General features: G+C 46.9%; 1 protein-coding gene and 1 long non-coding RNA gene across 4 annotated transcripts in view; both read right to left on the bottom strand.

Annotated features, from left to right (window-relative positions):
• The window catches only part of SENP2 (SUMO specific peptidase 2), a 44131-nt gene extending 42727 nt beyond the window's left edge, over nt 1-1404 (bottom strand). For 2 of the 3 annotated variants that reach the window (XM_050780246.1, XM_050780247.1), the window contains exon 1: nt 1070-1404. In XM_050780246.1, the coding sequence (XP_050636203.1) occupies nt 1070-1395 (326 nt within the window). In that variant the 5' untranslated portion in view covers nt 1396-1404. The remainder of the gene's footprint in view (nt 1-1069) is intronic. The other variant, XM_050780248.1, reaches the window with a different exon arrangement.
• An 11090-nt stretch (nt 1405-12494) lies between these two features.
• On the bottom strand, nt 12495-14744 carry LOC126948458 (uncharacterized). Its single transcript, XR_007723458.1, has 2 exons — nt 14532-14744; nt 12495-12618 (listed from the first exon to the last, which is right to left on the bottom strand). It is a non-coding gene; the product is annotated as an uncharacterized LOC126948458 (long non-coding RNA).
• Between the last annotated feature and the right edge of the window lie 629 nt (nt 14745-15373).

The raw sequence follows: 15373 nt of genomic DNA, 5'->3' as shown, positions 1-15373 counted from the left end.
TGATCACTAAAGTTGGAGAGGGGCACAGCATTTGTACAGTATTTTATTTTCTAGATTTTCAGGCAAGGAGGTCGATACAATAAAAATGGGACACTCCAAAGAGTAGATGCTAAATAAGAACAGCTTTTGGGGCCGGGTGCAGGGGCTCATGCCTGCAGTCCCAGCACTTCCAGAGGCTGGGGTGGGCGGATCACTTGAGGTCAGGAGTTCAAGGCCAGCCTGGCCAATATGGTGAAACCCCATCTCTACCAAAAACACAAAAATTAGCCAGGCATGGTGGTGCACGCCTGTAATTCCGGTTACTTGGGAGGCTGAGGCAGGGGAATCGCTTGAACCCAGGGAGGGGGCGGGGGGAGGGGGGAGGCGGAGCTTGCAGTGAGCCGAGATCGCGCCACTGCACTCCAGCCTGGGCGACAGAGCAAGACTCCGTCTCAACCAAAAGGAAAAGAAAGAAAAGAACAGCTTTGAGTTTCCCCCACATTTTAACCGAATTTAAAAGTACAGACTAGTGATTGTTTTAAAGGAGTGAGGCACCTAAGCCTTTTTACTCATTCACTAATTCTAAAGCACAAAACCCTTCTGGCCCCCAACACACAGACTGTTTGACAGCTGTTTTAGAAGAAAACAGCTGCTGTTTCTTGCTGCAAGGACAGTACTTGCAGTCAAAACGGCTTTGGGCAAGCTATGAATCTCACTTCCTTTAACTGCACTTAATGTCTGCAGATGACACTTGGGAGGGTGCTTTGTAAACAGTGAGCCACAACAAAGACAGTATTCCTTCAATGTTAGTGTTCAGCCTAAGAGCGGCAAAGCCCCATTTGTTATCAGCAACCAGCTTGGCCTCTGACAAGAATGTCAAAGACCCTGCCATCACCGGCCGCTCCGAAGACGACCAGCTCCTCCTTCATCAGGAGCTGCCTCCCCACAGCCCGGCGGGAACGACTACGTCACTAGGATCCCGGCGACCTGCTTCGGGTGAGCCTGGCTGAATCAAAGCTATCACGGCCGAGGAGCCTGCTGTGGGGGAGGGGGTAAGGCCAGGCCGGCGCTCAGCCCCCTCTGGTCTCACCTGTCTGAGCGCCGCCTCTTCAGGAGGGCCCGGGCAGGGGGCACCGACCGGTCGCAGAAACGGAAAATGGTGCCGAGAATCCTAACCAGCCATCTGTACATACCAGGCCCGAGCAGCAGCGGCGGCCGACACACCCCGAGACGCAAACCCCAGAGCTGTCGCCGCCGCTGCCGCCTTCGCCGTCTCAGCCACCACCGCCAGAGTTCGGTCGCTGATTTGTGACGCGATTGAAGGGCCCACAGATACAGCGTCCCCAGGGCTACCAGAGGCCCCCGCCCGCCACCACTCCTGACGTCACCTCCTCCCGCCCGACCGGAAAGCTCCATTCTCAATCTGCGCACGCGCAACCTAGCCCCGCTCCCTATTTCCGAGCCCAGCAACAAGCGTAATTGTGGGACGGTCCCGGCCCAATCGCTGACGAGATCGAAAGGGCTGTCGGCAGGGTTTTCTCTTCGGCTGAGCCAATCCCGAGCCGGCCCGTGGGACAAGGCCCACAGGCCTCACGTGAGGCTGCTCCACTCCGGAGGAGGCGTTCCAGGGTCCCAGAGGAGAATAGGTGCTCAGTGTTTGCTGAGTGCACACGTAAAGGTAGCTCAGGTTAATTAACACACAAATACCGTTTTAGGCGCCGTTTATTTTGCACTTACCTTTTGCCTCGTACTTTTCATGCATTGTAACCTTAATATGCCCAGCAACGGCATATGACAGTCTTATGCCAATTTTATAAGTCAAGGAAATTGAGTCATAGAGCGATTAAGTTATTTGCCTAAGATCACAAAACTAGCTAGAGATGCAGCTGGAACTTGAACCCGGGGTCTGAGTACCAGCGCCAGTCCCTTGCCCTTGAGGTCAGTCTACTTGGAGACGTGTACATAGATAATTACAAGTTACAATACACTGTAAGTGGTTACTGTGATAAAGGTGTGTGCAGAGTGCAGTGGGAGCCAGAGAAAGGAAAACCACACACTGAGGGCGAGAAGGAAAGGACAGATGTCCTCAAGAAAGGCTTCACAGAAATTTAAGGATGAAACCTGCGGCCCACTAATGTCTCCTACCCTGCGCTAGTAATGAGTCTCGTTACCCTCCCTCTATAATTCCAACGTCACATTTCTAGTTAATTGTCAACTATAGGCCGGGCGCGGTGGCTCCTGCCCTTAATCCCAGCACTTTGGGATGCTGAGGTGGGCAGATCGCTTGAGCCTAGGAGTTTGAGACCAGTCTGTGCAACATAGTAAAACCCCGTCTTTACAAAAAATACAAAAATTAGCCGGGTGTGGTGGCATGCACCTGTAGTCCCAGCTACTTGGTAGGCTGAGGTGAGACGATTGCTTGAGCCCAGGAGGTTGAGGCGGCACTGACTCGTGATCATGCCACTGCACTCCAGCCAGGGTGACAGAGTGGGACCCTGACGCACCCCATCAAAAAATTACCAACTGAAAACAAATCCCACCCTACTTAGTGACAGAAAATTCAGTCCCCTCTTCCAAACAATCCTGAGAATCCTCAAAGGTTTTCATGCCCCACAAATCCATTCCTGACTAACTTGTTTCCTACTCGTGATTCAGTTAAGGCCAGAGTTTTACACTTGCTTGAACTTCAACCCTGGCATTCCCCAGTTCAGCCTCTTCCTTTCCTCAATAGACAGCATTCCAGGCCGGGTGTGGTGGGCTCATGCCTGTAATCCCAGCATTTTGGGACGCCAAGGCAGGCGGATCACTTGAGGTCAGGAGCTCAAGACCAGCCTGGCCAACATGGTGAGACCCCCCATCTCTACTAAAAAAGAAAAATACAAAAATTAGCCAGACATGGTGGTACACTCCTGTAATCCCAGCTACTTGTAAGGCTGAGACAGGAGAATTGCTTGAACCTGGGAGGTGGAGGTTGCAGTGAGCGGAGATCACATCACTGCACTCTAGCCTAGGCAACAGAGCAAGACTCTGTCTCAAAAAAAAAAAAAAAATTCCAGAATTCTGCTGCAAGCCACCACCTAGAGCTTCAGAATCACCAGCCACACACCTGCAGCTACCACCACTCTGGCCTGGGGGCTGGGGTCATATCCTAGAGGATGGAAGCAAATCTTAAGTGTGGACACAGCCCCCTCCCTTATTCCCCTAAGCATAGCAAACACCAACCAGGCTGTTGCTGAAAGTTTGGGGCATTACAAAGCTGAGAAGACTTAGAAGTGGCTATTAGATTATGCAGCATCTATAGTCCCTGGCCTGTCTCGCAAAGGAATTCTCTTCACCTCAAGGCCATCCCTTTACTCTTAACACCTTTGGCAAGCTGTCAACAGAAGGGACTTTTCCCTCTACCTCTATCCCGACATATTTCAGGCTGGACTCCCCGTAAATGTAATCAGAGTCAGGACTCCTATTAACAAAAGACAACCATTGGCATTATTGTGCAGAGCAGTTCAGTTACGTCTGTCCCTTCCACTCACTATGAGTGTTGGGCTTTGCCTTTGCCAAACCAAGAAGCCCGCTCAAGTACTGGGAGAGGATTCTCCCAAATAAAAGAGCAGTCTTCATTTAAACACAAATCATACGTCCTAAGAGAACAATTTTTTTCCAAGTTAAAAAAAAGAACACATAAATCAGAAAACTACAAGCTGCTGCCGGGCACAGTGGCTCACACCTGTAATGCCAGCACTTTGGGAGGCTGAGGCAGGCGGATCATGAGGTCAAGAGATCGAGACCATCCTGGCCAACATGGTGAAACCCTGTCTCCACTAAAAATTAACTGGGCATGGTCGCGCGTGCCTGTAATCCCAGCTACTCTGGAGGCTGAGGCAGGAGAATTGCTTGAACCCGGAGGCGGAGGTTACGGTGAGCCGAGATCACACCACTGCACTCCAGCCTGGCGACAGAGTGAGACTGTCTCAAACAAAACAAAACAAAACAAAACAAACAAACAAACAAAAACTACAAGCTGCTTTTGAATAGCAACCTATTCCAGGTCTGGCCACTGAGATTTAAGAAATATTGTGGTAGGCTGGGTGTGGTGACTCATGCCTGTAATCCCAGCACTTCGGGAGGTCCAGGCTGAATGATCACTTGAGCCAGGGAGTTTGAGACCAGCCTGGGCAACACAGGGAGACCCTGTCTTTAAAAAAAAAAATTATTTTTAATTAGCCAAGAGTGGTGGCATGTGCCTGTAGTCCCAGCTACTTGAAAGACTGAGGTGGGAGGTCAAGGCTGCAGTGAGCTGTGATTTCACCACTGCACTCCAGTCTAAGTGACAGAGTGAGATTTATAATCTCAAAAAAAAAAAAAAAGAAAAAGAAAAAAATATATTGGGGTCACACTTGATAGCCCTGAGGTGCAACACAACAACACATTTTTTTTTTTTTTTTCCTTTTCCTGCCTCATAAATAGCACCCTTACAAACTCAATACTGAAACACAGGCCATCTGCCAGGAAGAGTGAGAAGGCTTCAGAATTACAGATCTCAGTCAGAATCCCAGGGCCCCAACAGCAAACAATAACTCAAGAAACGAACGTGGCAATCCTCAGCCTCCCACCATGCATGCTCCCTCCATATCCCCTTAGTTACCCTCTAGAAGAAAGAAAAGGAGACGCATCCTTATACTCGCTCCCACCTGGGACTTGTCTGCCGATTGGTGCCTTCGCTGTCCTGTGGTCCACAGTAGAGACATGGGTGACTGTCCAGCCACTGGCCAAGTGGGATTATCCTTAACCCCAACCCCACCACTGCCACAGCCTTGCCAGGACCCAGCAGCTCTTTACTGGAAGGCCATAGGAGAATCCCAAGGCCATATGGAGTAACAAGGACATTGAGATATCTGCCCTTGGCTTGGATAATTTTCAGCTTTGTACTGCAAGAGGGGCACAACCTCATTGCTTAAGCTTTTGTAGGTGTTCCAACCAGATGCCACAGTTCTCCAAGAAGATGCTTATCCCCTTCCAGCTGAGAGCAGCTCCTTGAAGCCTTTTCAGGGCCCCACCCCCTTCTTCCTCCAAACCTACCTCCCCTCTAATCCATTCTTTAGTCTTGCAAATTTCCCCTTTTAAAGCATTCAAAGAACATTAACGAATTTCTTCTCAACTTTGTTTTTCCTGACCCCTGGACAGAAAAGAATTCTAGGCAATCTGTGGGAAGGGGTAAGGGCGCCTAGAGGAGGTCGTGTTGGCTTAGGCCTAATGTGCCTAAAATCCAACATAATTCACCACTCTGAAGAGTAATTTCTTTCTAGGTACCAACTGTTCTGGTACTTAAGAAAAACGTGTCCTCCTAATACTAAGTGACAGAGTGAGATTTATAGTCTCAAAAAAAGAAAAAGAAAAAGAAAAAAATATATTGGGGTCACACTTGATAGCCCTCCAGTGCAACACGACAACACACGAAGACTTTGATCTTATTCAATCTGTGCAATAATAACCTGGGCCATACTATACCAAAGGTGAGTACACCCCTTTTGTGTCATAAATTTCATCATAAAACTGGCCAACATTGACTGCAAATGGCCCAGCCCACCTCCTATGGAGACATAGCGCCACACCTTACCTAAGCCTGCGTCCTGATCTATAAAATGGAGTTAATAAAACCTGCCTCTCAGATCTATGGATAGTTAAATGTGTTTGTGAGCCAGGCGCCGTGACTCAGGCCTGTAATCCCAGCAGTTTGGGAGGCTGAGGTGGGCAGATCACTTGAGGTCAGGAGTTCCAGACCAGCCTGAGCAACATGGTGAAGCTCCGTCTCTACTAAAAATACAAAAATTTAGCCGGGCGTGGTGGTGGGTGCCTGTAATCCTGCCTACTAAGAAGGCTGAGGCATGAGAATCGCTTGTACCCGGGAGGCTGATATTGCAGTGAGCCGAGATCATACCACTACACTCCAGACTGGGCGACAGAGGGAGACTGTCTCAAAAAAAAAAAAGAAAAGAAAAGAAAAGATGATGGGCATTGTGGCTCACACCTGTAATCCCAGCACTTTGGGACACTGAGGAGGGTGGATCATGAGGTCAGTAGTTTGAGACCAGGCTGGCCAATATGGTGAAACCCCATCTCTACTAAAAAAATACAAAAATTAGCCAGGCGTGGTGACGTGCGCCTATAGTCCCAGCTACTCGGGAGGCTGAGGCAGGAGAATCACTTGAACCCGGGAGGCGGAGGTTGCAGTGAGCCGAGATCGTGCCACTGCACTCCAGCCTGGGTGTCAGAGCAAGACTCCCTCTCAAAAAAAAAAAAAAAAAAAAAAAAAAGGAAAAGAAAGAAAAGAAAAGGAAGAAAAGGAAAAGTGTTTATATAGACGAAGGGCCTAGTCAGTGCCCAGCACAGCTAGCTGATGCTTAACATTTCTCTTGCCTCTCCTTCCTTTTCATATCTAATAAATCTTAACTTGCCTGGTCTGTATCATTCCTCTTTCCAAACCTATCAGAACTACAGTCCTTCCTTTTTTTTTTTTTTTTTTGAGACAGAGTCTCCCTCTGTTGCCCAGGCTGGGCAGTGGTGCTATTACAGGTGCCTGCCACCACATCCGGCTAATTTTGTATTTTTTGTAGAGACGGAGTTTCACCATGTTGGACATGCTGGTCATGAACTCCTGGCCTCAAGTGGTCCACCCACCTCAGCCTCCCAAAGTGCTGAGATTACAGGTGTGAGCCACCTACCGCACCTGGCCCAGAACTACAGTCCTTTACAGGGGCTGATCATTTCTCACACGGTTGCAATAGACATTTCTGCTTCTGCCTTTCATCTTGTTAACTTATGCTGTTTGCAGGATGATCTCTCTTGTTGTCTTTTGTCTTTTGTTCTTCTGTTGTTGTTAAGGAACTAAATTTCATACTCTTATTTATTAAGAAAGGTAAATTTATAAATTAAGTTTCTCTTTTTCTATTACCAAATGACTAAAAATGGTCGGATTGATTTTCACCAAATTTGGGAGGTTTGTTTGGGGTGGTCTGACTTAAAATATAGAGCATATGGCAACCTTTAAACAATTTTTTTTCTTCTTTTGAGACCGGGTCTTGCTCTGTCACCTAGGTTAGAGTGCAGTGGAGCGATCTTGGCTTACTGCATCCTTGACTTCCCCGGGCTCGAGCCATCCTTCCTCCTCAGTCTCCCAAGTAGCTGAAGTAGTTAGGACTAAAGGCACCCTCGCCACCATGCCCTGCTAATTTTTGTATATTTAGTAAAGACGGGGTTTTGCCACGTTGCCCAGGCTGGTCTGGAACCTCTGAGCTCAGCCCATCTGCCCACATTGGCCTCCCAAAATGCTGGGATTACAGGTGTGAGCCAGCGTGCCTGGCCAACCCTAAAATTAACTTTGGATGGCCCTGGGGAGAGCCTAGAAAAGAGAGACAGTTATCTCTGGAAGCAGCCGCAATTTAGGAGCAGCCAGAAGACAGGGATTCCTCAAAGTGAGAAATGCCGTGCAGAGTGAAAGAGCATGAACCCCTTAAATGGTTCATGAAGGTTCTAAATGATGGCCCAAGAAACGTCATAAGGATCAACCTTCCAAATTATGGAAATTTTCCGTAGACTTGCTTCTCATGTGGAGAGACAGCCCTTCATGCATGCCACAGGAAACAATTGTCTTAACAAAGGCTCCCAGTTTCATGACCAAAGCTCAGGAAGCCAGTTAAGTAAAAATAACAACAGAAATCTGGCCCTAAAAATAATATTTTAAAATAACAGTTCAAGATCCAAGTACATTTAAAATATGTGGCACCAATTGAACACTTCCCTCAAATATTTATTTATTTATTTATTTATTTAAACTTTTTCAGGCTGGGCGTGGTGGCTCACATCTGCAATCCCAGCACTTTGAGAGGCCAAGGTGGGAGGATCACTTGAGGTCAGGAGTTCAAGACCTGCCTGGCCAACATGATGAAACCCCATCTCTACCAAAAATATAAAAATTAACCGGGCGTGGTGGTGCGTGCCTGTAATCCCAGCTACTTGGGAGGCTGAGGCAGGAGAACTGCTTGAACCTGGGAGGCGGAAGTTGTGATGAGCCAAAATTGCATCACAGCACTCCAGCCTGGGTGGCACTCCAGCCTGGGTGACAGAGTGAGACTCCATCTCAAAATAAAAATTATGGCTGGGTGCGGTGGCTCACGCCTGTAACCCTAGCACTTTGGGAGGCTGAGGCGGGTGGGTCACCTGAGGTTAGAAGCTCAATACTAGCTTGACCAACATGGTGAAACCCAGTCTCTACTAAAAATACTTAGGCCGGGCTCGGTGGCTCAAGCCTGTAATCCCAGCACTTTGGGAGGCAAGGCATCACAAGGTCAGGAGATCGAGACCAAGTGAAACCCAGTCTCTACTAAAAATACAAAAATTAGCAGCCTGAGGCAGGAGAATGGCGGGAACCCGGAGGCGGAGCTTGCAGTGAGCCGAGATCGCGCCACTCACACCTAAAAAAAAAAAAATAAAAAAAAAATAAAAATCCCAGCACGCAGTGACTCTGGCACTCTGGAAGGGCGAGGAAGGTGGATCACCTGACCTCAGGAGTTCAAGACCACCCTGGGCAATATGGTGAAACCCATCTCTACTAAAATACAAAAAGAAAAATTAGCCAGGCATGGTGGTACACACCTGTAGTCCCAGCTACTCAGGAGGCTGCGGCACGAGAATCACTTGAGCCACGGAAGCGGAGGTTGCAGTGAGCTGAGATTGTGCCACTGCACTCCAGCCTGGGCTACAGAGTGAGACTCTGTCTCAAAAAAAAAAAAAAAAAAAAAAAAAAAAATTAGCTGGGCATGGTGGTTCGGGCCTGTAGTCTCAGCTACTGGGGAGGCTGAGGTGGGAGGATCACTTGAACCTGGGAGGTGGAGGTTGCAGCAAACCGAGATTGTGCCACTGCACTCCAGCCTGGGTGACAGAGTGAGACCCTGTCTCAAAACAAAAACAAAACCAAACAAATTACAAAACCAAAAAAAAACTTTTCAGTGGGATGCATTAAATTAAAAAAAAAAAACTTTTAGTAGGCCAGATGTGGTGGCTCACGCCTGTAATTCCAACATTTTGGGAGGTGAAGGCAGGAGGACTGCTTGAGCCCAGGAGTTCAAGACCAGCCTGGACAACATTGTGAGACCCCCTCTCTACTTTAAAATTTTAGGCCAGGCATGGTGGCTCACACTTGTAATTCCAGCACTTTGGGAGGCCGAGGCAGGAGGATCACCTGAGGTCAGGAGTTCAAGAACAGCCTGGCCAACATGGTGAAAATCCGTCTCCACTGAAATTACAAAAAATTAGCTGGGCATGGTGGCGGGCACCTGTAATCCTAGTTACTTGGGAGGCTGAGGCAGGAGAATCACTTGAACCCAGGAGGCGGAGGTTGTGGTGAGCAGAGATCGTGCCATTGCACTCCAGCCTGGGAGACAGAGCAAGACTTCGTCTCAAAAAAAAAAAAAAAAATTTAAAAAGTGAGTTTTCAGTAAGAAAAGGCATTTTGTCTCTGTCTTTAACTAGTGTGTATACTGGTCTTGTTAGAGCCATCTCTCCTTGAAATGTTCTGTACAGCTGCTCTAAAAACAAGCAGTAACTGACAGGGTGGACTTGAATTGATCGTATTTGATACATTGTCTGTAAGGAAGTCATGGTAGCTCTGTGCCATGAACAATACTTTGTAAGTAGATTTTAATCTTTTTTTTTCTTTGAGAAATAGTTTGCTCCTGCTGCCCAGGCTGGAGTGCAATGGCAGGATCTCGGCTCACTGCAACCTCCGCCTCCTGGGTTTAAGCGATTCTCCTGCCTCAGCCTCCGGAGTAGCTGAAATTACAGGAATGTGCCACCCAGCCCGGCTGATTTTTTTTTTTTTTTGAGACGGAGTTTCGCTCTTGTTGCCCCAGGCTGTAGTGCAATGGCACCATCTTGGCTCACCACAACCTCCGCCCCTCCGGGGTTCAAGTGATTCTCCTGCCTCAGCCTCCCGAGTAGCTGGGATTACAGGCATGCGCCACCAGGCCCAGCTAATTTTGTATTTTTAGTAGAGATGGGGTTTCTCCATGTTGGTCAGGCTGGTCACGAACTCCCAGCCTTAGGTGATCCTCCCACCTCGGCCTCCCAAAATGCTGGGATTACAGGTGTGAGCCACCGTGCCCGGCCTAATTTTGTATTTTTAATAGAGACGGGGTTTCTCTATGTTGGTCAGGCTGGTCTCGAAATCCCAGCCTCAGGTGATCCGCCCGCCTTGGCCTCCCAAAGTATTGGGATTACAGGCGTGAGCCACCACGCCCATCTGATCTTTTTTTTTTTTTTTTTTTTTTTTTTTTTTTTTTTTTTTTTTTTTTGAGAGGAAGTCTTGTTCTGTCGCCCAGGCTAGAGTGCAATGGCATGATCTCAGCTCACTGCAACCTCTGCCTCCCAGGTTCAAATGATTCTCCTGTCTCACCCTCCCTAGTAGCTGGGATTACAGGTGTACATCACCACAGCCAGCTAATTTTTGTATTTTTAGTAGAGATGGGGTTTCACCATGTTGGCCAGGCTGGTCTTGAACTCCTGACCTCAAGTGATCCATCCGCCTCGGCCTCCCAAAGTGCTGGGATTATAGGCGTGAGCCACCACGTCGGGTCAGATTTTAATCTTAAATAGATTTTTCCTTCTTTTTTTTTTTTTTTTTTTTTTTTTTTTTTGAGACAGTCTCCCTCTGTTGCTCAGGCTGGAGTACAGTGGCGCCATCTGGGCTCACTTCAACCTCTACCTGCTGGGTTCAAGCAATTCTCTTGCCTCAGCGCCCCCTAGTGGCTGGGATTACAGGCACGCGCCACCACGCTCGGCTAATTTTTGTATTTTTAGTAGAGACGAGGTTTTACCATGTTGGCCAAGCTGGTCTTGAACTCTTGACTTCAGGTGATCACCCACCTCGACCTCTCGAAGTGCTGGGATTACAGGCGTGAGGTACCATGCCCAGCCTTTCCTTCTTGTGTTGTAATAAATGACCAACTTTTTTTGTGTATATTAATGTTAATAAGTTAACATACAGATACGTTATATTTGATATTATGTAGTATAGTATATATTATGTATTATATTATATTCATTTGTATTATTATATAATAAAACATATTAACTTATAAATGAGTTAACAAGAAGATGGTCAGGTTCTTACCACCCTGAAGGTAAAATCCAATATCTTAAGCAAGGCTATGAAGTTCTTCACAGACTATCTTCAAATTACTTTATCATTTCCCTATTCATACACACCAAACCCTTAAGCTGCACTTCTTTATTTCTTTCTTTTTTTTTTTTTTTTTTTTTTTTGAGACGGAGTCTCACTCTGTCGCTCAGGCTGGAGTGCAGTGGCACGATCTCGGCTCACTGCAAGCTCCGCTTCCCGGGTTCACGCCATTCTCCTGCCTCAGCCTCCCCAGCAGCTGGGACTACAGGCACCTGCCACCACACCTGGCTCATTTTTTGTATTTTTGTAGAGATGGGGTTTCACTGTGTTAGCCAGGATGGTCTCGATCTCCTGACCTCGTGATATGCCCGCCTTGGCCTCCCAAAATGCTAGGATTACAGGCATGAGCCACCGCGCCCGGCCAGCTGCACTTCTTTCATGACTTCATGTCTCCTGGTCTTTTCGTTTTGCCTGGAACGCCCTTCCCCCACTTTCTGTACCTCATGAACACTTACCTAGTTTTTGGAACCCAGCCCAAGGGCACCTCCTCCGTGAGACTTTTACAATGCTTACGGTGTCTGGGATTCCCCATATCTCATTGCTTTCCCATCTGTTCTCCTATAGGATTTGTGTCCATGTCTCTATATATGATTTTTTTTTCTTTCTTTCTTTTTTTTTTTTTTTTTTTTTTGGTTAAGATAGGGTCTCACTCAGTTGTCCAGACTGGAATGCAGTGGCACAATCTTGGCTCACTGCAGCCTCCACCTCCCAGGTTCAAGCACTTCTCCTGCCTCAGCCTCTGGAGCAGCTGGGATCACAGGCACCTGCTTCCACGCCCGGCTAATTGTCGTATTTTTAGTAGAGACAGGGTTTCACCATGTTGGCCAGGCTGATCTCAAACTCCTAACCTCAGGTGACCCACCTGCCTCGGTCTCCCAAAGTATTGGTGTAGAGCTTATAGCTTGCAGTGAACGCCAAGAATGAGTTCTCAGACAATTCCAGCTGAGCAGGGCGGGGGCGGGGGCAGCTCTTCTAAGAGAGTCAACCTTAGCATCCGTCCGCCAAGTATTTATTGAAAGGGCTTGTTAAACCACATACATCCACTAGATGGCTTTTTTGAGGTCGGGTCGTGAGGCACCTGTGGCCTTGTAAAAACACTCAAACTGCATTCTCAGGAGGCTGTTTTCAGCGTTCCTTATCACACCACACACTCCACTCCTTGTCCTGTTTTCAGGGTCGAGTTTCATTCTCATGCACAAATAACATACACACAACGCCTCAATATTTTTCCATGCCCCGACCTCGAATGCCTTGTACATAAGCTTGAATATGTTGCCATGTGCCCCCCATATCTCCCCCTTTTTTAATTCTTAAAGCTTGCTGGTCATCTCATGCAAGGTAAGCTTCTATCATTCTTCCCTGGTCATAGATGCATCAGGTGGCAGTATAGGGCCTTCTGCAAATGCCTAGCAAACAGATACAAAAAAGAATAAGTACAACAGCCATCATCCAAATGCATATATTTAAACCAGACAACCAAGTGTTCGGGTTTAACCATTGAAAGCCTCTTGTAATTGCTGAAGAGTACTTGTTTGTAATTGCTGCGACCATTCCTCAAGTTGTTTCTTTAATTCACACTCAAGAGTGGAAATTTGAGAACACAAATGGTGGTGATAAGCCCCTTGCAGATGTGCTTTCACTCTCTCCCAAGCATATTGGAAGCTATTATGTGTCAGGGGTGTGATACAGAATGATATTGCCAATCACAATGTAAATGTTGACGGGTAATGAATGCCTGCTGTTGATTCCCCAGCTATAGAACAGCGGCTTCAAGAGCCTTCAGATGAGACAGAATAGTTTTATCAATATTTACCTGTTCTTGAAATTCATGGGTTACATTATATACCATGTGGTTCACCACTGAGGCTGTGTGAATAGATTCTGTCAGAGAAACAGCTGCAGTAGCAGCAGTTGCTAATATAATAATAGCTGAGACTAAAAAGGCAATTAAAGTGGCCAGAAATCTTTTATTTTTTCAAGTATGAGACAGTGCTTTTCTAAACAGCTGCAGGGTGGAATCTGCTTCCCAGCTCTGGGTTAAATTTACAGGTAGCCACAATTCCACACATCATTTTAAGATCATGACATAGGTTATATTCAACTGCGTAACATTTCGGTGAGACAAGCATGTAGCACACCAACTACTGGAAGAGACTTTAATACTGTAAAAGGATTGATTCTGCTCTACGTTAGGAACACCTTACCCAAACAAAATTATATAAGGGTGCATAGTACAAATCAGGAGAGTGTCAGTAACATTATTACGCAAAGAGAGGGTATAGTTGCCACTGCTGGTAATATACTCACCATGTGAAAGAACCCGTTCAAAAAGGGAAATCCTAATCTCCAAATTTGGGTATGAGCAGGGCTTAAAGCTTGTTTCCCTTTCAATTGTAATACTGGTCCTGAAAGGCCACACTCTGACTAGGTAATAGAACTATTGGAGGGACTTCTAAATCCAATAGTCTGATTTGCAGACAGAAGATTACCATGGGGACCCCAATCAAATAAGGTGCCATTATCAAACAGAGGCCCTTGACGTGGCGCAGGCTGTCTGTACGGTGACCACTGGACGGCCTCAAACTTATATCGCCAGTCCCTACTCGGATGGCATATAGGAAGATCAGGCACTTGTGAAGCTTCATTAGAGACCTCAGTAAGATTACTGGTAATAGTAGAAATAAAAGTCAAGTTTGCAAGCTTAGCATCCCTTTTAGGCTTATAGTAAAGACACTCCTGAGGGATCAGAGTAACACACTTATGTGCTATTGTGGAAAAACAAAGAGGGGGATTACTAGACAATAAAATCAAGGAGTAATTAAATTTAATTCATCCCAAATTTTCAGTTAAGGGATAAGACAGGGGCATCCATCAGCCTCCTGTCCAATAAGTATCATTAGATGACAAAGGCAAGTCAGCATCCCACCATGTAATAACATTAAAAATGGGTGTGGTGGCTCACGCCTGTAATCCCAGCACTTTGGGAGGCTGAGGCAGGCGGATCATGAGGTCAGGAGATGGAGACCATCCTGGCTAACATGGTGAAACCCCATCTCTACTAAAACTAAAAAAAAATTAGCTGGGCATGGTGGGGGGTGCCTGTAGTCCCAGCTACTTGGGAGGCTGAGGCAGGAGAATGTTGTGAACCCGGAGGCAGAGCTTGCAGTGAGCTGAGATCGCGCCACTGCACTCCAGCCTGGGCAACAGAGCAAGACTCTGTCTCAAACAAACAAACAAACAAAAAACCAGGGGGATCTAGAACATGACTCCAATAAACATGTTCTTGAGCTGATCCCAATTGGCAAAGGACAAGAATTACCAGCCACCCCAACATCCATGTCTGTCTTACTTTCTCAGAAGTTTCCCTAATTACCATCAGATACACAAGAAACCAATTCTCTGCAGTTGCAGGGCCTTCCACGTCTGCAAGCTGAATAGATGCCTGTTGATCCAGTTTCTTTAGCTGTCTCCAGGTAATGTCAGGTGCCTTCCGAGTCATCACCGTCATTGTCAGCTGGTTCTCCAACGACAGGTCCTGTTCTCGAGAAGAGAGTCCCATATTCCCCCTTTTTTGTTTATTAAGATATACTTTAAGAGTTTGATGAGCACATTTAATAATGGCCTGATTGGTTGAGTTATAAGCAATACCAGTTTTGCGTTGTATGTGCCAAAGTTGCAGTGCATATGCAAATTGAGCGCTAAGATAGCAAGGTCCATTATTAGTTTTTGTTTTTGTTTTATTTTTTGGTGAGACGGAGATTCACTCTTGTTGCCCAGGCTGGAGTGCAATAGCGCCACCTCGGCTCACCACATCCTCCGCCTCCCAGGTTCAAGTGATTCTCCTGCCTCAGCCTCCCGAGTAGCTGGGATTACAGGCATGTGCCACCACACCTGGCTAATTTTGTATTTTTAGTAGAGATGGGGTTTCACTGTGTTTCCCAGGCTGATCTTGAACTCCTGACCTCAGGTGATCCACCCGCCTCGGCCTCCCAAAGTGCTGGAATTATAGGCCACTGTGCCCGGCCCATTATTAGTTTTTATAGTGTGTGGAAGGCTTAGAGTTATAATAGATTTAAACAAATGAGCAATTGCATCTTTGTTTTTTTCTCTGGTCTGGAGGGTGGCATGTATCAGGTCTGTATAAGTGCCCATGGTAACATG

The sequence above is a fragment of the Macaca thibetana genome, chromosome 2 (assembly GCF_024542745.1).
Source record: "Macaca thibetana thibetana isolate TM-01 chromosome 2, ASM2454274v1, whole genome shotgun sequence".
In the NCBI taxonomy this organism is placed as follows: Eukaryota; Metazoa; Chordata; class Mammalia; order Primates; family Cercopithecidae; genus Macaca; species Macaca thibetana.
The sequence above is the reverse complement of the archived record's forward strand: the minus strand, read 5'-3'. Positions and strand labels throughout refer to the sequence as shown.